General features: G+C 39.6%; 1 protein-coding gene across 3 annotated transcripts; it reads right to left on the bottom strand.

The window, feature by feature from the left end:
- Positions 1-2,205: 2,205 nt before the first annotated feature.
- Positions 2,206-20,641, bottom strand: ETNPPL (ethanolamine-phosphate phospho-lyase). 3 transcript variants are annotated; one of them, XM_016140853.2, is made up of 14 exons: positions 20,427-20,529; positions 19,043-19,218; positions 17,728-17,846; positions 17,304-17,463; positions 15,215-15,289; positions 11,691-11,781; positions 10,668-10,784; positions 8,989-9,071; positions 8,178-8,403; positions 7,166-7,320; positions 6,416-6,505; positions 6,056-6,186; positions 4,568-4,635; positions 2,206-3,481 (listed from the first exon to the last, which is right to left on the bottom strand). In XM_016140853.2, the coding sequence occupies exons 3-14, from the start codon at positions 17,780-17,782 to the stop codon at positions 3,353-3,355; spliced, it is 1,380 nt and encodes a 459-aa protein (XP_015996339.2). In that variant the 5' UTR covers positions 17,783-17,846; positions 19,043-19,218; positions 20,427-20,529; the 3' UTR covers positions 2,206-3,352. The 3 variants fall into 3 exon arrangements, with proteins under 3 accessions (XP_015996339.2, XP_015996336.2, XP_015996337.2); XM_016140850.2 differs by lacking the exon at positions 19,043-19,218 and having other exon boundaries at positions 20,427-20,640; XM_016140851.2 differs by lacking the exons at positions 6,416-6,505; positions 19,043-19,218 and having other exon boundaries at positions 20,427-20,641.
- Positions 20,642-22,641: the final 2,000 nt, after the last annotated feature.

Raw genomic sequence — 22,641 nt, 5'->3', positions numbered from 1 at the left:
GCACATGAGCACAATGGCCGCAATGGCAGAGATGCAGGCAATGTGTTGGCCCATAGCATGAACTCCCACTTGCCAAGACAGATCTAGCTATTGCCCCCTCTGCATACCTAATCTCCCTGCAACAGAGACCAAGTGCCTGATATGACACTATTCCTTGAGATCAACTGTCTGCCTCGTGACAAGTTGACTGTATTGGGCCAGTGGTTTGTTTGCACAGGAATAGATATCTATTTGGTGCATGGGTTTGCTTTTGCTTTTCCTGTTTGTACAGGCTAAGCCAACACCACAATCCAGGGGCTTACAGTATGCCTATTCTACATAAAAGTCACATAACACATATCATCTAAAGAGGGAGCCCACTTTACTGTGAAGACGTGTAAGGTAGGCCCATGACTATGAGGTCAGCGGGTTGTATTAAACTCACACCATCCAGAAGCTGCCACTCTGACAGGGCATTGGAATGTCATCCTGAACAAAGGTGTGGCTGAAGTACCAGCTCAGAGGTACTATTCTTCAGAGATGAGTGGCATCCTTCAGAATGTGGAATCTTCACCTGATCAGGGACCTCTATAAGGCCCTGTGTCCCTAGTAGGATCCTGGACCTAAGAAGCGAAAGAAGCAATGGTCCCATTTACTATCAATGACTCAGTGGAAAATTGTGTTCTTCCCGTCCTTACAACTTTGAGCTCTGCAGGGTTGGAGGACCTGGTCCCCAGATGGGTGCACTTTTGCCAAGGGACAAAGCAAGAGTCCTTTAAACTGTAAGCCACACTTGACACCTGAGTATTTTGGACTCCTGTGTCTGGGGAGCAGCAGCTAGAGTCGGCATGTTGGCAGAGTTGATTGACCCAGACATTAGGAAGAGGTAGGGCTGCTCTTGCACAGTGGCAGAGGCAGGAATATGCGTGGAACTCAGGTGACATGCTTTGGTATCTCTTGAAAGTCCTTGCCTTATTGGAACCATGAAAGAACAAGCACTGCGTCCCTGGCCTGAGAAGGGCACGGTTTCCGGGGATTCACACTCCTGAGGAATGAGGGTTTGAGTCACACCACTATGCGCGTGTCCAGACGTGATTGCTGAGGGTGAGTGAGATTTTGATGGTGAAGGAGGGAGACGAAGAGTTCCAGTTGTGACCTTGGGCAAATTTACAGTGGCAGGAGTTGTAGGATGCGCCACTAACATCACTCTTCTAAGTCTCCCTTCAGGAAGAGATACTCGCTGAGGAATTATTGAGGAGCTTTTCCCACAACATGTGGGGAAGTGGATCTGCATGGCACAGGGGGTGGACTTGGCAGCCATGGGAGTGAGCTGCTCAGCTCTCCCTTCAAGACGGACCTGTGGCGAGGAGTGCACTCAGCTGATGGCCCCAGTCACAGTGTCTTCAGGATCCACTGCAGCGTGTAAGCTGGATATGCTGCCCTTGAGAGCTTCCAGCCAGAGGGAAGTCAGCAGAGGTACCAGGGCCTGGTCCTTTCTGTCCAGTGCACTCTCCTTTGTGGACAATCTGCCCTAGAGCTCCCCGATGTACTGGCGGAGACTTTCCCAGAGCTGCACTTCCATCTGACTCTTCCTACCCAGTCCTCCTTTCTGGTTCTTCCCCTGTCACAAGTGTCAGACCTGAAAGCCTTTCCTGACTGCTCCTGCTCTCTCACAACTTTGTCTTTCACAGGCATTTCCCCTATCAATCTCTCGTACTTCAAACTATCTTGGTGTAACATCCATCTTGGGATCTATCTTGAGTCTCAGAGGACCCAAACCGATGCAGACTCTCTTCTGAGGCCGCAGAAATGAGGCTGCTACCAGGACATCACACGCATGTGGTTTCTTATCTCTGTCTCTCGCTTCCTCATCATAAACCTAATTTTTAGATCATGAAGAGTGGAGTATACTGAAGAATGAAATTTTAGTTTTCTCTTATTTTATACTTGGAAAACTAACACAGGCACGGGGTTTCTCCTTTCTCCTTTGACTGTATATACCAGTTCCAGTAAAAGGAGGCAAGGGGCGCTCACAAAAGTGAGTGCTGATCTGCACCAGGAAAGGTCTGATTATCGTATCATTATCTTGTTGCAAAAAGCAAACTACAGAGACCTCTATTCCTTTCCCTCTTTGCCAGCTCTGGAAACCAACTTCAGCTTTTTCCAGCCAGGATCCAGAATCAGTTATACTTTTAGCAGTAAAAAGTATTTAATAATGAGACCTTGCATTGTTAAAGCATTTTTATTAATGATGAACTCGGAAAGGAAGCTTTTTACAATTAATTTTCCTCCCAACTTCCTTCTCAGTTATCGTGAAACAGCCCTAGCAAAACTATTACCTCTTCTTGATGGAACAAAAAACACACACGAAGTTTAATAACTATGTGAAAGGCAATAGAGAGACAATGGGAAGTCAATACTAAGATTCAAATTCCTTCCAGTTCTGTACAGTACGCACCACGTGGATGTCTCATGGTACCAGCCCCTTGAGGTCCCAGGTTTCCTCATGTCTGGTTAGAAATGTGTGCATGTGTGTATGTGTGTATGAGACACTCCTGTGTGTGAAGGGATGTGCATGACAAATTTGACGATGGGAAGATGTTTGGTTAAAAGCTAATTTCTTACCTGACAGGTAAGTGACTTGCCAAGGCGACACAATCTAAGTAGACAGAGTCCCCTGATTGTGAACACAGTGCTTCGGCTGCTGCTGCTGTGCCAGCCACATACCTAAGGTGTTTCTAGTGTGCTCCTTGCCCACGACCCAAGTCCCCACGAGATCATGATTAACCTAGTCTAGTTGCCTGACAGAGATCTGAATTATACTTTAACTTATTAACATTTTCTGTATGTGATTTTTTTCCAAAATGGCTCTAATTTCACCACCCCAACCCTTAATAGTCTCTGCAAAAGAAGGGTAAACACTTTGCTAGTAAAAAAATCGGGGGTTTACATCATATTTTATTTTATTACAGCCCATAAATATATATAGACGGAATCATTATAGAATTCATATCTTAAGGCACTTAAGTTAAGGAATCTGTTGTACTTGCTCTCTTGTTTCAGTCATTAAAGCTTGAGAAGTAAGACTGCCAACATAATACTCAATTCGAAGCTTAAAGTTAGTGGAATAAATTAAGTGCATTCAGAAATCTCAAGTAAGGAATTAATAGGCTAGAGGCTAAACTAATAATCTTGACATGGTTTGATCATCCCTTGGTTTATTCTTAGTATCCATTTACCTTTTTGATTTACAAATGTAAAAGGAATGCAAAGTCTACCTTTAGGGAATGCAACAGAGTTATTAAACAGAAGAGACGCTTCCATTCATTCTTTGTAACTCAGGACATTTGTATTGCTTTAAAACACTAATCTCTCATGTCTTGAGCCTCTTACTGAGCAGCGAATGTTTATCCGTGCGCAGTCCGTTTCTCTTTTGGCTAGGATTTTCTTTCTGGTCTGGGGCACCTTCACTGAGCAATTCCAAGCATGCTTCCTTAGGCATCTGCAAAACAGGCACACAAACTCCAGTGGACTGGTGCTCCACCTCTAATCTGTCCTGCTTCCCAGGGCTGATTCACAGGACCACGGATAAACACAGCACAGTGGAGAACGCAACAAAACGCAATACTGACTCGTATCTTCCAAAGACATTTGAAATGTGATGTTGACATAAACTCTGGGGCTCCAAGCCAGTATTTTAGAGGTGTGTGTTAACTCTGCTAACATCAAAGCAAGATTTCTCATGGTGAAGCTCTTTTTCAATGTTTGCTCAATTCTTACACCTGTGATTCTGTCCTAGACAGATAATCATTGATTTCTAGAATTGGTTTGTGTTGTACCAAGAGTCAGAAGCGGGCCTGTTAGCGAATCATCTGCTCTCATTCAGATGGCTTAATGTTTTGCAGTCTGGAAAAGGACTTTGCTGACTGCACTGGATGTGCAGGCTGGCTCAAGGCACTGAGTGTTCCTTTATGAGTCAGAGTCATAAACAAATTATGCAACAAAGCTCCTCAAGTTTTTTGCCTTATTGTTTCCTGAACCAGGGAGCGCTTTCTCACACTCGGGCAGCTCAGGGAGAGAATGGAAAGGCCCTCTGCTGGAAGCACATCAAATGCAGAAACTAGGCCACTCGGTGCCACATGGTTCCCAGGCCCCAGTGGCCATTGGAAGTCTCTACTTGAGTTCATTTCAGGACCGAACTCTGGCATTGTGGAGCCATGCTGCTAATGCGCCTATCGATTTTAAGGAAGGGCATGTGGGAATCTGAGGCAGTGCCAGGCGGTCTTCAGAGTAAACAAGAAGGTGTTTAGAACACATATCATCTCTCTATATTTTTAATTCCCTCTTTATGGCCCCGAGGGGTTTTTGGATCCTATAAGAATGGTTCTTTGGCTTTATTCCTTTCAAGTGGTCTGACACACGCCTTGAAATTTAATTGTGCACTCAAAATTGCAACAATAAGCCAATCCTAGCAAAAGTGGTTTTATTCTAAAGGTCATTGTACAATTTTTTAAAATTTGCATTCGTTTTTCATAAATTCTTAAAGTTTTAAAAGTTTCCCTCAAGAATGAAGGTAGCAGACTCTTACCTTTGTTCTGCACAGTGTGTTATCAGAGACCAGACTCTCGGTTTGGGCTCCCATGGCTTCTTCTAAAACTACGTCAAGAAAGGTACAATGGAGAAGATAGAACATAAAAATCTCAAAAACCCCTTTGGTATCTACAGAAATACCCTTAAGAATAAAGAGGTAAAATGCATTTAAAAATGTGTCAGACTGAAAATCGCTACTTCTGGGCTTTTATTGTAGTGTTTCATCGTTATCACTTACAAGTGGCATTGGCACCATGTTAGCTATACCTTGGTCACTTTATTCAAAGGAAATTCTTTGGCCCATCACTAATGATGCTTAAGCTCTGAATTGACTTTCAAGTAATAGTGACGGACTTGCCCCAACCTCTACTCTTTTTCAGCCCCGCCCTTCAAGGACTCAGAGGACATGCAGGTATGTGAGGAATATTTGCCAGGTTTGGGCGTCGGTATACTCTTGGTCCAAAGGAGCGACTTAGTACAAGTAACTCTAGCTGACGCTCAAGTTCTCAAACATTAATTATGGACTTTGTATACTACATTGATTCCTGGCTTCTCAGCCTTGTCCTGGCCTAAAAGACTGAGAAGGAAGCAGAGAAGTTGAATCTTAAAAATATAACCAAAGCGACAACAAAAATTTTAGCATTTCACATTGCTTTATGTAACATGGTTTTACACTGCTACTTGACTTTCTTATATCAACCTAATTGTATAGTATAAATAAACAAAAGATAAATTCCTATGACAGGCTGTACTTTTGAATGACAAGCTGAAGTTCTCAAAAATTAAATTGTAATAAGTGAAATACACAAAACCAAATGATTCAGTATATAGCAAATAATTGTTAACCTATAGGCTATAATTTTTATTAATAATGTTTCACGTATTTTCACAGCACAATGTTGAAATGCTGTACACTGGAACAGCAGTTCCCAGCCTTTTGGGAACCAGGGACTGGTGCTTTTATGAGAATCTAATACTTGGAGATCTGAGATGGAGCTGAGGCGGTGATGCTAGCGTCGGGGAGTGGTTGCAAATACAGATGATGCTTCACTCACTTGCCCACTGCTCACCTCTTGCTATGCGACCTGGTTCCTAACAAGCTATGGACTGGTACCGGTCCTTGCCTGGGGGTTGAGGACCTCTGCACTAGAACATTTGTGGTACATGGTACAATGCAGACATGCAGCTTTTTTAAAAGTGAAAATAAATGGTAAAAACAAAACTGTGTGCCATTTCAATAAAAGCTTAGGTTTTGAGTGGTATGAGTAAAAACAGAAAATTTCGATTTAAGTAAGAGTTCATGATGTAGTTATTATTTTTCAGCTCTCTTTTTCTAGTTCTAAATACAAAGTTAACACTCATTTCTGCCCTCTTTCGTGTCTGTCATGAATAACAAGATGCACGGTCATGTGTGACCAAGCCTGGATTGAAGGTGGGAAGCGTGGGTGTTGAAGCAAGGAAGCATCTTAAAAATAAGTGGACAGACCTGTCAAAATCTCATCAAGTTGGTCCACCATAAACTTTGCATCTTCTTCAGTGAAGCACATAGGTGGTTTTATTTTAAGCACATTTCTATGAGGTCCATCAGCACTGAGAAGCACCCGCTTTTCTTTCATCCTAATTAGGAAACAGGAAATACATGTGAGGGCATACAAATGATAACTAAGATTCTATAAGAATGATGCGAAAATAGACCAGTTTACTATTTTGCATGGAAGAAGCTCACACTTATAAATTACATGTGTCTTAAACTTTCCTTAGTTGGAGAGTTGGGAGGAAATAAAAGAAGCTTTCAAGAGGGTGGGTACCCAGAACCCAGACAGAAATGGAATGGCAGAGCATTTACTTGTAAATAACATGCTGGGCTTCGGCTGTGGCAGGAGTCCTACTCTGACCATCCTTCACTAAGTCAATTCCGATAAAAAGGCCAATGCCCCTGAGGGAGGTAAGGAAAGAAAACTTGACACACGTTCTATTAAAACACTGCGTTGTCACAAAAATTAACACTCTCCTTACACTTCAGTTTAATTCAAGGCTGAATGTGACTCCCTTTAAGAGTAACTGTAATTAATTCTAATTCAAGATATCAATCCAGTATCTGCAGCTCTTCCTAGTTTTTGTCATCCAGTTTTTTCCTCATCTCTTAACTATAAAAGAAAAAGGCTTAAAAACAACCTCCTTGGAGTATTTAGTTTGTCAGAAAATTAAAGATAATAAATGTTTACTATTTATATGTATATATCTATGCAAAATATTGAGTTTTCCAAGATATTATTTTAAATAATTTTTAGTTTAAAGTTACTTTAAATTACTTTAAAAGCAAGTTACTTTAATCCCTTCTTTTCGTCTTTTTGGTACTGAAATTATGACAGCTTTATCTTTTAAAAAACATATAAGTCAGAAAAGATATACACCCCAAATTTAATAGTAGTGATGATATCTTGGGTTCTCAATTAAGAATGAGCTTTGTTTTTTATGTTTTCAGTGTTTTCTAGATTTAGTTTTATGTAATTTATTTTAAATGTATAAGATAAAATGTGAGCTAAGTTCACTTGGAAAAATGAATAACTACATGACAACATCATAATGAACATACCTGATATCTCCTATCAAAGTGTGCTTAGCCTTCTGTTTATTTAGTAACTCAGTAAGATAATTCCCTACTCTTGTGGCATTTCCTTGAAGGTCTTCATTTTCAATTACATCTAGGACGGCCAAACCAATAGCAGAAGATACTGGATTTCCTCCATACTTCAGAAAAAAAGATTAATGAGAAAACATAATAGTCGAATTAGTGGAATTGCTTCAACTATGAGAAATGTGGCTCATACATAAGTAAGCAAAGATATAATTTCAATAACATTTTCTCTTGTGATATTAATTTCACAGATTTAGAATATAGCATGATTCTATTCATTCAGGATTAAAGGAAGATTCATTCCAAATTATGTTCTCCATGCTGCATAACTAGTACACAGGAAATTTATCAGGATAAATTTATTGGTTTATCTAAACGAAATATAAACAATGCGTTGGGAATTAAGGATTTCAGAGAGCGAGGGGGATACAGTTTTCTGCACTTGAATAGTGTGAAAAGAACTAAGCAATGACATTTTCTTTAAATAACTTATATCCTTAGATAAGAAATCCTATTATGTATTGTACAAACTACAAGAATTTTTCTAAGCTTAAAGCTTATGGCTTTTAGGGGTAAAACCAAGGAAATAAAAATTCAGTATGTCCTATGACAGCCTATAACTTTTATGGTACTGAATCACCTAAACAGAGAAGTTTAAAAAATTTAAATATGACACAAAACAACCAAAAAAAGTCATATCTGTTAATGAAATATCATAATGTCTAGAGTTTAGCAGGGAAGCCATCTATCAGTGGAACAATTAATCAGAACATTTGAAGAAGGGGAAATATACAGAAGAGAAAATGTAAGAATTGTGCTGGATTGATGAAATATAGCTAGATTAAAGTTTGGCTAGGGTCCTGGACTGGTTAGCTGGCAATACTGTTTTAACCTTTACTCTATAGGCAAGAAGTATAAGAACATGCATTATTTTCCCCTCTTAGCAGTAAAGTCACAGATAAAAATATACCGTATTGAAATACTCCATCCCTGAGCTGCTGAAGGCCTCTGCAATTTCTTTGGTTGTTACCACACATGCCACGGGGTGGCCATTGCCCATTGGTTTTCCCATCGTGACGATGTCTGGAACAAAGTCTTCGCCATGCATTTGGAAGCTCCAAAAATGTTTCCCGACTCGTCCAAATCCTACCTGAACTTCATCAGCTATAAACACACCCTCTGCTTGGTGTACATATCTGAAAAGCAAAGAGACAGTCTAATGCCTTCAGGTCGCTGAGAGTCCCCACTCCCACCCACAAAGATACAGATTATTAGGACTTAAGAAAAAGAATGTCGTTAACTTGAAGCCTGTAATCTTTATTAAAAATATGTCAGTGCTCAAAATGACTTTGAAATATAATCACATAATTTCCAGATTAGATTTATTCTACATTGTTTGGGTTTGTTCTACTTAAAGTAAATTCTTCTGCAGTATTTTACGTGGGAAGAGAAGGTTGTGAACAAGAAGTAGTGTTGAGTAGAGTTAATCTTCACATTTTTACTAACTGGTAAGGCTATGGCAGCAGCCAGTGAGAGAGGCTGTCAGGCTAGGGGCTGAAGCAGAGTCCTGGAAGCCCCCACGATGGACCGCGTGGAAGCCCTTTATTCACTGGATCTTGGGAACATGGAGGAATTCCAGGAGTCCTGGGGTGGCAGGCACTCCAACGTGGCGATATACCAGCTAGTTTGGAAGTACTTCAATATTTTAATGACCAGAATGGCCCTATAGAATCATCACGGTGCCCTCAGTTTGACCAAGGGTGCCCACATTAAGTACATACTCTGCCACTTTCTGGAAGTAGCCTGCTGGAGGAATTATTTGTCCGCCACAACTCTGCATGGATTCAGCAATAAAGGCAGCAATCTATACAAGAGAAGATGGAGTCAAAGTCCATTAGGCCCCCCCTCACATCACCTAAAAAAGAGGACTTCTTATAGAGCAGGTTTTAAAAAAATGGCTGGGAATGGGCCCATGGCAACTGGCAAATAAGCCATTTGATGAAAAAGAAAAGATGTTTGTGCTGAAAAAGCGTTAGTTTCTGAAATTCTAGGGTATCAATGAAGTTACCATGAAAAATGGAGAGAAAGCTTTCCATTTAAATGCAATGTTTTCATTTGGATCAACTGCCTAAGACTGATATTTTGATCAGTCTTGATATGAATCTCTTAAAAATTACCCAGGTTCTGGTGAAATAGGACTGTCTGAGCCTGGAATTTGCACTAATGAAATGAGAGGGTGATCTGAGGCCATATACTAGTTACTATGCTGTACTTCTAGTTCTTGTCCTGAACCAGGTTTAACTCAACAGAATTAGGCAATTCACAATAGAAACTACAGAGGAAGTATTCTAGAAGCTAAGAAAGGAGAAATACAAAATGGATAACACTGAACTAAGAAGAGAAAGCATAAAAATATTACGAGATATGAAGTCAAGTGAACCAAGATTCAGTGTTAGCAGCAAAAGACTATGGTCTTGGAAACATAGTTGTTCCCCACCCCTCCCCACAGATGCAGTGTTCACTGTTCATGTAAAGAAGTAAAGACTGTATTTGAAGAGGAAAAAGTATGAAGCTCCCACAACGGGCAGAGCTTCAGTCTACCTGCACAGGTATCATGTAGGAAGGTATGAGAATCAAATGGGTTAGGAAGAAAAAGAAAAAAACAGTTGAAAAATGTAAATGAGTCTCCAGTCATTAAGACAAGAATATCTAAATGGGGAAAAGCAAAGGCTTTATTTTTACATCAGTTCAGATTTTTTCTTTACTGTCATGTCGATGCCATAAACATGTGTCAAAAAACATTAAAATACCACATAAAGTAATCCTCAAATTAGCTGAGAATTTACTGTTGAGCTGAGGACAATAAAGTGAAGCCTGAGAAAATGGAAAGTCTTTTTCTCCTGTGGAGAATTCTGGTTCTGTCTTAGATGTCTAGGTCGAGGTCGGAAGAAGCTTGTTCTGCCGTGACTTTTACCTAAGCTCTGCAGCTTCAGGCAAGTCGAACCAGTTTGAGGGAAGCACCAATCAATGCTCCCTGTGGGTCCTGGAGACATCACTGGTCCTGATGCTCCAGGGTCACTCTGCCTCTTCCCTTCCCATTACCATATACTAGCCCCTTGCGCCGTTCTCCATTGGAATAATTTGTCCCTGGTCTATCACCTTCCTTGATCCTCTCTCCCCTGCCCCTTTGGACCAGATTCTGCATCCCACTGGGAAGTCAGCGTTAGGCCACCAGTTTTGGAAAAGAAGCAGTGTTTGTATTTCCAGGGTAAATAAAAATACACCGTCTTAGAGGTATGACTATAATAATGATATTTTTGAAGTCTGAATCAAATGAAAATGTAACCAAAGAAGGAAGAGAATTGAAATCTAATTCTTTCCCATCTCTCCAATGTATCACAGTGATTTAAATCTTTTTTATAAAAGATGTTAAAATGTTTCCAAAGATGTAAATACAAACCTTCCTTCCACCCTCATGAGCTTCTTCAATAATTTTCTTTACTTCATCTGCATAAGCGCTGGCTGGGTCTGCATGGTCTTCTCTATATTTTCCTCTGTAAGTGTCTGGAGTCGGTGCCTGAAAACATCAAATGATACAGTTTCTTATGATTTGCCTCTTGGACAAATGAGCCTTTAAAATTTGGCATTTCCCCACAAGAGTTTATTAGAAAGGTGACCATATGGACTTAAGTGATTCTAGGATTTTTAGTTCTTTTTCTGTAACATTCTGAATTCTGTAAATACTGAAATCTTTGCATTGTGAACAGGAGCTTGGATTTGTACCCAGCCCCTTTCTAGTCAAGACTGCATCCCTTTTCACACAAAGACCAAATTCAGATGAACAAGTATTATTAAATTATTTGAAAATTTCAATGAACAGAAACTGTATTAACTACTCTAGATTGAAAATAAATCAACACTTACCAACTATAGAGCAAATTGTAATCATTCAGAAAACTAGAGTGCCTTCACATTGATTCAGATCTTAAAATTCCGCAAGAAGGTATTGATGATTCTCTTAAGAAAGTCTATTGATGCTTAATTAAACCAAATGAATTTTCCTGTTTTGACAACTTGATTGGTTTCTTTATTTTGTTTCCTATTTATTTTAGTTAATAAATCTATATAACAATATAGCATAGAGCAGTTTAATTTTAAGACAGTCATTCACACTTAATTCGACTCTGAATTTCAAGCTGACATCAGTGATAACAAAAGTAATTAAAGATCAAGGGGCAAGAAAATTAAAATGATGGTTGTGAATAACAGCTAACACTACAACTATACTAATTCGCCCATTGTGTCACGCATCGATGGATTTTAAACCAGATTCTGTCATTAAATAGAGCTTTGACTTCACATACTGCTCTCTATCTTCCTTTCTTTTTCACGGTTTCATTTCCATGAAAGGATTGGACTGGGTTATATCACTAGGCATTCTTCCAGTACTAACATTCTGAGTCTCAGATTCTAAAATACTCACCACGTGCACAAATTCTTTCTTGACATCTTTGCCCTTTCCAAATTTATATGGACTGATCTCAATTAAAGATGATAGGTGACCGTGGTAAGCACTGAAAAGAAAAAGAACAGCAACCAAAATTGCTCAGAGAAGGATGTTTTTCTGTCATATAAAAAATAGTATTGCATATCATCCAGGGGGAATCTCACCATGGATGCCAGATTTAAGCATATGGGATCTAATTTTTCATGGCAAGACTGGGCATTTAATTTGCCAGTTCTCTTTATTCATGTAATAAAGCGTGAAAAGCCAAGAATGTATCCTCATGATAATTTTTTTTAGCCAGGAAAAAAATTATTTCAGTTATATGTGCTAAATTAGATTAAACAAATGTAAAAAATAATATTTTCTATAGATTCATGAAAAACTTCACACGTATGTATTCTTTAAATGTATTTTATAGTTACATTCTAGTGAATGTAAAAAGTAACTTTATGCATAGAATGAGCTCAGTTTCTGTTTAGGATGGCTTTCAAAGTATGTCTGATTGCACATGTCAGGCAAATACAGCTTGGTAAGGAACGGAAGTTCTCTTCAAGAACTTCTTGAATTGCTCTATGCTAAATTATGGTATATATTTATTAAGTAAAATAAATAGTAAATGAAATAAACCAATCAAGTGCTAACATTGAGAGGTGAGCAAGTGGCTATGAAATTCCTTTCTCTCAATTAAAATGCAGGTGGTTGTGTATTTCCCTTTCTGTTTCTTGCTCAGAGATGTAATTGAGAGATCTGGAAAAGAAATTATAAAAGGCCCACGAACAGATAACGCAAAGAGGAAAGATTTCCCCTATTACAGATTAAACCATACTAGAGAGCCATAATAATAGCATTAATGTGGCATTAGAATAAAAACAAAGAGATGGCTGAGACAGAAGGAGAGCTCAGAGGTATTTTCACACATAAGTGATAACACAGTGGACTCGAGGTAGATTCAATATTTGGAATAAATATAAAGGTAGTAAAAGAAAATAAAGAACATCTTTGTGATCTTGAGAGTTGGCAAAGAGCTACTAAGAAAACTTAGAAAACACAAACCATAAGATGAAAATTTTATGTATTTGATTTGATGAAACTAAAGATTTCTGTTGAAGGACACTAATAACAAAGTTAAAAAGATGATAGATAGGGGAAAGATGTTTGAAATGTCTCAAAGTAAGAGATGAATACCCAAAATGTTGATTCTCAATTCTGCCAGTATATTAAGATCATTCAGGAAATTGAAAAATCTATACTGTTTCCTAGAAATCACTTTAAGAGATTCTCTTTAATTGGTCTGGCATGGGGCCTGGGCATAAGTATTAAAAACAAACAAACAAACAAAAAACAGAACCCACAGGTAATTCTAAAAACATAGTCAAGATTGAGATCCTCTGATCTAGATAATATGAGTAACTGCAAACCAACAAGAAAAGGATAGAATCCCAATTTAAAAAATGGGCAAAGAATATGAACGAGTAATTTTCGGAAGAGAAATCATAAATGCATAATAAATATATGAAGACATACTCAAACTCATAATTAGAAAATTGCAAATTAAAACAACATTGATATCATTTTACACCTGTTAGATTGGTGGTAAAAATTAGAAAAAAGTTAGAAAGCAGTATATTAGATTTTGGTGAGGATATGGAAAACGGGAAATTTCATGCACTGCGTAGTGTTGCAACCATTCTGGAGATGGATCTGGCAGTATTTAGTCAAATTGGTAATGTTTCTAATACCCTTATGGCCTAGTAATCCTATTTCTGGGTGTTTATCCCAAAGAAATTCTCAGAAAGGTCTATTAGGGCATATGTGCAAGGATGCTCATTGCAGTGCTATTTATGGTGGCTGAGGGTAAAAGGCAGCCACAGTATCCACCACTGGGGGGAATGACAGGCAATAGTTCCACCCATGTGGTCCCCTGTGGAAGCCACTCGAAACATGTAGCTATTGAGAATGTGAAATGCAGCTATTCTGAATTGAGATGTGCTATAAGTGTGAAACACACATTGGATTTTAAAGAAAAAAAGAGAGAGAAAAAACTCTTCGATATATTTTATATTGATTGCATGTTAAAATGATATTTCAAATATAATGGCTACTAGAAAATTTTAAATTCCCTATGTGGCTCACGTTATATTTTTATTGGACAGCACTGAACCAGAAGAATAGAGGTACACCCAGCAACGTAGAATCTTGAAAAAGTGCCGAAGGATAAAAGCAGAAATAGCAAGGTTTGTAAAATTATAACAGAGGCACATAAAATAACATACATTTTACAAGAATACAAATATAACAGATATACATTAGACACACTAAAATAGTTATCTACAGGTGGAGGAGAATGGGAATAAAGGAGAAACAAAAAATCAATTGCGGTAGCTCCCGACCCCCAAAGATGTTCCTGTCCTAAACCGTGGATCCTAAGAATATGTTATATGCCAAAGGGGATTTTGCAGATGCGATGGAACTAAATATCTTGAGACGGAGAAGTAATCCTGGAGGTCCAATGTAATCCTGTTTTCATAAGCGAAGAAAGTCAGGGGGATGGTGGTCAGAGACATGGAGGTGACATGAGGATGGAAGTAGAGGCTGGAGTGATGTAATGACTGGCTCTGAAGATGAAGGAAGGGACCATGAGCCAAGGAATGCAGGTGGCCTCTAGAAGTTGGACAAAGCAAGAAACAGATTCTTCCCCAGAGCCTCCAGAGGAACCCAGCCTTATTGACACCTTGATTTCAGCTTAGAGAGACCCATTTTGGACTTTGACTTAGGAACTATATGAATGAATTTGTTTTGTTTAAGCCACTAAGTTCATTACAGCAACAATGTAAAACTAATACACCAACCAACACATACAGCGAGAGAAGCCTATAGAGGGCAAGAAATAAGGTGCATGCTCAATTCAACCCTTTGTGCCTGAGATTTAAAAAAGAAAAAAATCTCCTTCATAAAGATGGAAATTGTTAGATTTCTTGTTTAAAATGTAATAAGCTCATGTTTGAGAGGCAAAATTGAATAGTGACTATTAATTGTCATAAACTAATAAAAAACTACCAACTTCCACTTGGCTGCATCTTTTCTTTAAAATTTGATCTAAATTGTTATCTTTTAAATTAATTACAGTACATAATCACAATAGTGAAGTGAATGCTTGAATTTTTAAGAAACTAATTGTATTTTTATCTTGAAAAAGATTGAGTTATACACTGTAGTGGCTCAATAAATGGTTATTGTGTGAAAACTAAGTGCCAATTCATGCAAAGCCCATCTGGCCATGACCACAGCACGCAAAGGAGCCTCCCTTGTTTTCAGGTTCTTGAAGGAATTAAGCATCCTGCAGGCCTAACCTGGTCTTAATACCCTAACATGTAGTAAAAATCACTATGCCACATATCCGCCCCCCTCTACATGTACTTATGGTATTAGTATGGATAAGATCAGTACGGTTTTGTCTCTGAAGAATCTTCTTGCTTGGAAATATTTTACCCAAGACTTACTGGTCAAGAGTGATTACATCTTGGTGGCCTCTGAACTGCCGAGCCAGGCGCAGGGCTAAGTCGTTTGCTTCAGATCTATAAGATAACAGAGAAGGAACAATGTGACATAAGCTGTTTTAAAAATATTTCAAAATTTTAATTAAAAGTTATAAAATTCTGGTTAGAGTAGTCTCCCCCTCATCCAAAGGGTATGCTAGTTCCAAGACCTCCAGTGGATGCCTGAAACTGTGGATAGTACCATACCTTGTATATAGTGTGGTTTTTCCTATACATACACACCTATGATGGTTTAATTTATAAATTAGGCACCGAAAGAGATTAACAACAATTACAATCAAACACAACAATTATAACAACGTACCATAATGAAAGTTATGTGAATGTGGTCTCTCTCTAAAATTATCCTATTGTATTGCATTAAACTTTTCATTCAAAGGAAGCACTCATTGGCTTCTCTTTGATATATCCAAATTCCCAGCATCACTGCTCTTGTGCTTTGGGGCCATTATTCAGTAAAATCATGATTGTTTGAACACAAGCACTGCTACACTCTCGGGTATCAGACAGTCGATCTGGTCACTGAGAGGGCTACTAAGTGACTATCAGATAGGGAGCGTGTGCAGTGTAGATACACTGGACAAAGGGATGATTCACGTCCTAGGTGGGACCGAGCCAGATGGTGTGAGATTTCATCATGTGACTCAGAATGGCGCACAGTTAAAACTTATACATTGTTTATTTCTGGTTCAGAGAGTCTATCTATACTACTCAGACATAAGGGAAGAAAATAATCATTGTGGAAAGTTTTCTATCACCAGATATCATTCTGAGTGTTTTGTTTGTTCTCATAACTACTCTGCCAGGCAAGTATTGCCATCCCTTTTTTATGGATGAGGAAATAGCCTCAGAAATTATGTGACCAGAATAAATTCTCATAGCTAATAAGAGACAGAGTCAATTTTCAGACTGAAGCCTGTTTAACTTTAAGATTATTCTTTGTATTATCCCTGGCTCTATCACCTCCAGTCGTTTGGGACAGTATTATTTGGGGTTTCCCCCTCTTTGACAGGGTAGGATTCTTTAGCAGTAAAAGTCAAATATTATGCTATTTAATTTATTGAAAGTAAGAATGCTTTATAACAAAATATCTTAAGTCTGTACAAAGAGAAAAAGAATGATCTTTCAGTTAAAAATTTGCTTTTAAAATGAAAAGAGAAAAGTGAACCACAGAATCATCTAATCAAACATTTTCAGAATTTTTAATAGTCAATTTTAACACATACATAAATATATATCATTTTTAAAATATGAGTTTATACTGTATATCCAGATTCCTCTCAATGTGACATTTCATTGTAAGCTTTTCACATGTTGCTAAGCATATATTTTCAAAACATACTTATGAATGTTGGTACAATATTCCATAGAATGGATATATAATAACTTGAATTTGAAGTTAAAAATTGGAACGTCTCTATTCACTTGAATTTATCCTTTCCTTCTTTGCTTTTGTGTTGCAGAAATATTTTCAATCGCTTAAGGAAACAAATAAACCAAAAATCTTACAAAAGTAATAGCTTGTTTAGTACAGTTCTTTCCGTGTTAAAATTTCATGCTTTCAAAGAACTACCTAGGCTCGTGGTACTTTAGCTACTTATTCTACTGCCTAAAGAGGCGAGGGTCATTCAACTAGTTAGATTTTCTCACGTGAACACCAGACTTGAATATTTTTGCCGTGGTTATGACCTAAGTATCTGCCCTTTGGGGCTACTTAAGGGGATGTCTTCTGCATCTTTCACAGAGGAAACACAGCAATAAAAAGTTGAGTGGCACGCACATGTTAATCAACAGACTGTTGCTATAGGCTGTGCTCAAAAGCCTTGTGACCTGATGTCTACTGTCCTGTCTAAAGCAGAAGAACCAGACTTGTCTGGTTCCCAGTGTACAGTTACTTAGTAAATGGCAAGAATGTCAGGAAACCTTTTTAGACATCTGTGCTCCATCACGAATCAAAAAGAAAAAGGTATGTGTGAGAGAGTAATCGAAGAGATTGCTGGGAATGAGGTGGGTGGGAAACCGGGAAACATACCCTGAATTTGTAAAATAGCAAACAGAGAGTTTCTCCGGCAGGGTTGCGGAAAGGCGCTTGGCATACTCCACAATGTTGTCGTGGAGGAATCGAGAATTTGTATTTAGCAGTTCCATCTGTTTCAGGGCAGCTTTGAGCACTTCTGGGTGACAGTGTCCCACTAAAATTGAAGAGACAAAAGCCAAAGACATGAGTTACAATACTAAATGCTGGACAAGTGAGGGGGTTTCTGAAGCAAGGAAACAAAAGTTGAACTTTTTTTTGACCCACATTTTGCTGCAACTTTCCTCTGCTAGAACTCTGGCTCTGTTCTGCAAAGGAACTGCAGCCACGGCAATTCCCGGGGCAAATAAATATTAATGGTGCCAAGTCTGCCTTACTCCATAAAGGTTTCCTTCAAGATACAACAAGACAGGACAGTTACCATGGGCGACGTTGTTGATGCAGTCCAAATACTGTTCGCCTTTCTCATCAAACATGTACTGCCGCTGGGCTCGCACTATTTTGATGGGATCCGCAGCAAAGAAAACTTTGCATGAGGGCCTAGAAATAATGAAAGGAAACACTCTGGTCTGCTTGTGTTTTCCCTTCTCCATGAAGGTCATGATAAGTGGAAAATTACAATTACATAAAGGAAAGGGAAAACACAATCTGAGTGACATGTTTTTTTAAAATTTCTTATCAGCCAGGAACCTTTTACCTTAATCCCCCATTCATGACACTGCTTATATTTCTTATGCTTGTTATATTAAATTTGTCATGATTTGACAACCCTATTTAGAGGCAACTGGGATCAACTCTGACAGCTCTAATTATGCAAACCAATAACTAATTTTCCTTTGACAAATGTTATTCTACTAGGAAAATCAAACAAACAAACTTATTTTTGAGGGATACTATATGTCAGGAACTGACGAATATTATAAGTTTTATTTCATTTAATCCTCCCAACAATTATACAAAATAGGAATTATTATCATTCTCATTTTTATAGGTGAGGACACTGGGGCACAAAGAAATTGAGGGACTTGTTCAAGGTTACACAGCCGGTAAGTAAGAAAACCAGAATTTGAAAGTAGACTGTCTTATGCCATGCCCAAGATAATACTTGCTTGCTTTCTCTCTAGCTCCTTTTAACCTAATTTATAACGAAATAAATAGCACTAAAGGCTAAATACAAATAATTTAGTGTTAAATACTATGCAAGAGATTTCATGGGAGATCACTTTTATGTCTTTGAGTGGTTTTTGTCCTGTATCAAATGGATTTTCCATTCTTAAGTAATAAAATCCAGTTATTCTTCTAACCCCCTAATCCACTCTTTTGAGCACAATAAAGTCATCCACATTTTTGGTTATTTGAATGAATACTGGGAGTGTAAATTTTAGCAACATAGAAACATCACAAAGTTTTCTGATCTTGGCCCTATGAACATTTAGAAAATGTTATTATTTTTATTTTGGTGATTTCACATGCACAAAAAATGTCACACACATTAGAGGTAGTTTACAAGGTAGATGCTTATATATTAAATTGATATGCAATTGTTTAGAAAGTATTTTGATGGCTGTGAATAGGTCATCTTGAATTTTAAAACTGCCTGAGATTAAGTGTCTTCAGCTAAAATGAAACTAATGAGAATTCTTATTTGTTCAAGCTCAGCTGTTAGTTTATATCTACAAGTTAAAATCCAAAGAAAACCTTTGTTGTGAATATGGGCTGAAAACTGCAGACTTCACCTTGGCTCAAAGACTTCACCTTGGCTCGTTTTATGTACTTTCCTCCTTGACACTCAGATTTCGGGTAAAATTCTTTCAGTCAGTTCATGGCTACCTTCCTCCTTTCACAGAATTTGTTCCATTCGCGTCAGAAATCATTAGGTTTTCATTGGAATCTAGCTATATAGGATTGAAAACTAACAGAAAGGAGTAGTGATTAGATAAAAGAAAAAGGGGAGATTGGGTAAAGAGGAGAAATCTGACCATTTTGACCTTACCGCGGGGTTGAGAGAGCTCTAACCAGCCTTCTAAACCATTTAGAAAGCTCCCAGGTTGCTATCTGGAACCTCAGTATGAGACACTGCCCATCACGTCTCCAAGGAGGACCCTAGTTCTTTTCTTGCTTGTGTCCCCCAAATCTATCTGTTTCTCTCTTCCCCCCTCCCCCCTCCTCACCCTCTTCCCCACCGACCGAAGCAGGGCTTGTTAATTACATGTAAATATTGCAGACCCTTGGTTTTACAGGGGTTAGGTAGGGGTCGCAAAAGGCCACAGTCATTCATTTTTACGTGTACCTTAAAAAAAGAGAAAGATCACATTTATTAATCTCATTTGCTCGGTCCCGTGAAGCAGAATGTTATTCCTACTTTCACAGAAGAGGAAATTAATTTGACAAAGGTCACACAGGTAACATGACACCCATCTAGGACTAGAGCCCAGGTCTGACAACGTCCAGTCCCATACGCTCACCAGCGTATTACTAAGTCCTTTATAGCACGGACAAAACACTGCATTTTTACACTGAAGTGAGGGTGCAGCTTGGGAGACTAAGCTGGGTAAGTAGTATCTTACCCTTAAGAAGGTTGTTTTAAAGTTCTTGTACTGGCTGGGTTAACCCTTCACCTCTTAACCAAGCTGCAATAAGTTCAGTTTAAACGAAAGTCAGAATTAGTTTGTCTGCATAGCCATCATCAAAAATATTTCCGAGTTCATAGTATTGAATAACTTTCGAGTTGGTGTGCGTGGTACCCTTCCTGCTCCCAGCGCCCATCGCTGGAACGGCGTTCTCTTTCCGGGGCCATTAACCCCGAAGGGTCGACTCTGGCCCGCCTGCAGCCCCACTCCTACCCGGGCTGAGAGCCGGGTCCGCGCTGGAGCGGGCTGGGAGGCGCCCGGGCGGGCGGCCGCGCAGGCGCTCGGGGCGCCGGGGGCGCTCGGGGCGCTCGGGGCGCTGGGGGCGCTCGCGGCCGGAGGCTGCGGCTCGCCCTCAGCCGTCAGCGGCCCTCGCGGAGCCTCTGCGCGCAGCAACTCGCTTGCCGGCTCCCCGCGGCACTTCAGTTCTCAGCCCCCTGCGCCAGTTATTTCCCTCTCTCTGCGCCTTTCCTTGGGGCTGGGGAGCCCTTACCCGATATGCTTCCTCCTTAACGCTAGAGTGTCCTGCTTGCAATACAGCTCGCACATGGTGGCGGGGCAGCGGGGCGCTCCCAAGGGTCGCCCCTCTCCCGTGTGCGCGCCAGCCCGCGGACTGCCTCTGCAGCTGGCCTTTCCTCCTGTTATCCCGCGTTGGGTCCCTTTGCCCTGGGATTCGGTGGTCACTGGTGGCATCAACTAGGGAGAGTCATCTCCTTTTGAAGTCTTGCCCTGCCTTTGCCCTTTCCCAAGCCCCACCCTCCTCCTCCCCTCCTCCGCCTGGTGCCTGTTTGGCAAGTCACCGGAGTAGCGGCTCATTCGCCACCCACCCGCGGCCCGAGTCTGACTTCTGTTCCTGCCCTGCCAATGCTCATTTCTCCTCCCCATCCCTCTTACTTCTGTCTCGCCTTTTATTTTCCTAGCTGCCTTGCCTTCACCTTTCTTCCTCCTCTGCCTGTGAATTCCCTCCTTCTCACTTTCTTTCTTGCTTCTCTTTTTGTGTATCTCAGTATTTTATTGTAACGATTCAAAGACAGGTGCTCTCTGCAGATATCAGGACTGAACAGTCAGTCATCCGCATTCTCACACTGACATATTCCATTACCACACCTACCACAACTCAGCAACAGTAACAAGTCTTACGCCCTAAGGATAAATGGTGGACTCAGCCTGCTGTTTGTTGGGAGTGATAACGTACAGTGTTTCGAACATCTGCTTTAACAATAATTGCACTTCTACTTTCTCTAGTACTAATCAGATTACAGAACATTCATGTGATTTTTCTGGTTAACCCTGAAAAACAGCCCTGAGGGATGAGCATGAGCGTTATCATTTCATTTAACATATGGGGAAAGTGAAGTTGTCTCTGTTCCACATTACACATCTACCTGGTGGTGAACTTGGAATTCATTCCTAGGTTTCTTGACTTCCTTTAGAATGATCTTTTCGTACTGATCAAATTCGAAGTTAAATATGTGGACAGAGTGGACCCTAATTAACAATAATATCGAATCATAAATTATTTTAAGAACTAGAGATCATCTGGTTTAACCCTTCTGTTCTGTAGATAAGAACAGTGAGGCACAGGAAAGATAAAGTCTTATTCAAGGCCATGCAACTACTTAGCTATAGAATTTAGGTCCTTTCATTCTGCGTTTTGAAAGGCAGCAGAGAAAGCCTAACTTATCTATAACAACACACTTGGTAAATGTTTACAAATGACCTTTCTCTTGAATAAAGTTGTTAGTTTACATTAATGCACTGCAGGAGTAGCAGAAGTTCATTGTCTAGGACAGGCTGAGAAAAGGAATCCTATGAGGGACAGCGTGTTAATAATTCTAGGGTGGAAGTCACTTTAGAAATTTCATAAAATCCCAACCATGTAATCTTGGTGTAGTTCCACACCTAAAAGATGTTGCCAAATGTATGTTTATTTCAAACCACTTAAATCTGGTGAAGTCACAGGTAGTCACTCTCCGGTGGTCCCTTTTTATTCCCAGTGCTTTATAATATGTCCTTTATATAATGCTGCACTGTCCTGGGTTCTAGCTCAAAAATTATCTGGGCCTCTTGACCTTTTGGAGGCCAAATTTCTTTGTATTTAAACACACACAAACACGCGCACGCACACACACACACACTCACACACACACGATCTCTCTGACTCAAAGCATTATACGTAGGGCTTAAAAGAAATTATGATTGTGGAATGTTTGTCAGGAATATTTAGATCTCATGCTCTTGTCTTCTCGGTCCTTTCTTCTTGAAACATTTTCTCTTGATTCCTTGACACCATCACACTTTCCTGAATTTTCTCTTCTCTCACGCAACATTTAAATGTTGGTTCCTCTGAAAGTAGAGTCCTACGCGTCTTTTCTCCCTCTGCACTCTGATCCACAATGATTCCCTTGGATTTAGAACCAATTGAGAAGCCAGATTTATATCTCCACGCAGATTTGCCTTCTCAGTCCCAGACTCTCCTGTCCACTTCCTTTCTTGAAATCCCCACTTAGAGGTTTCATAAACACTCAAACTGAAGGAGTCCAGAATGGAAGCTTTGATCCCCATCTCCCCCCCCCAGCCCCGCAAACAATTGCTTCCAATAAGTGCCCACCTCCTCATCACCAGGCATTTTTCTACTCATTTAGAACATATCAAGAAATAACAAGTGTTGAGAGGTTGTAGGGGAAAAAAGATACTCATATACTCCA

This window comes from Rousettus aegyptiacus, unplaced genomic scaffold (genome assembly GCF_014176215.1).
Source record: "Rousettus aegyptiacus isolate mRouAeg1 unplaced genomic scaffold, mRouAeg1.p scaffold_m13_p_10, whole genome shotgun sequence".
Lineage (NCBI taxonomy): Eukaryota > Metazoa > Chordata > Mammalia > Chiroptera > Pteropodidae > Rousettus > Rousettus aegyptiacus.
The sequence above is the reverse complement of the archived record's forward strand: the minus strand, read 5'-3'. Positions and strand labels throughout refer to the sequence as shown.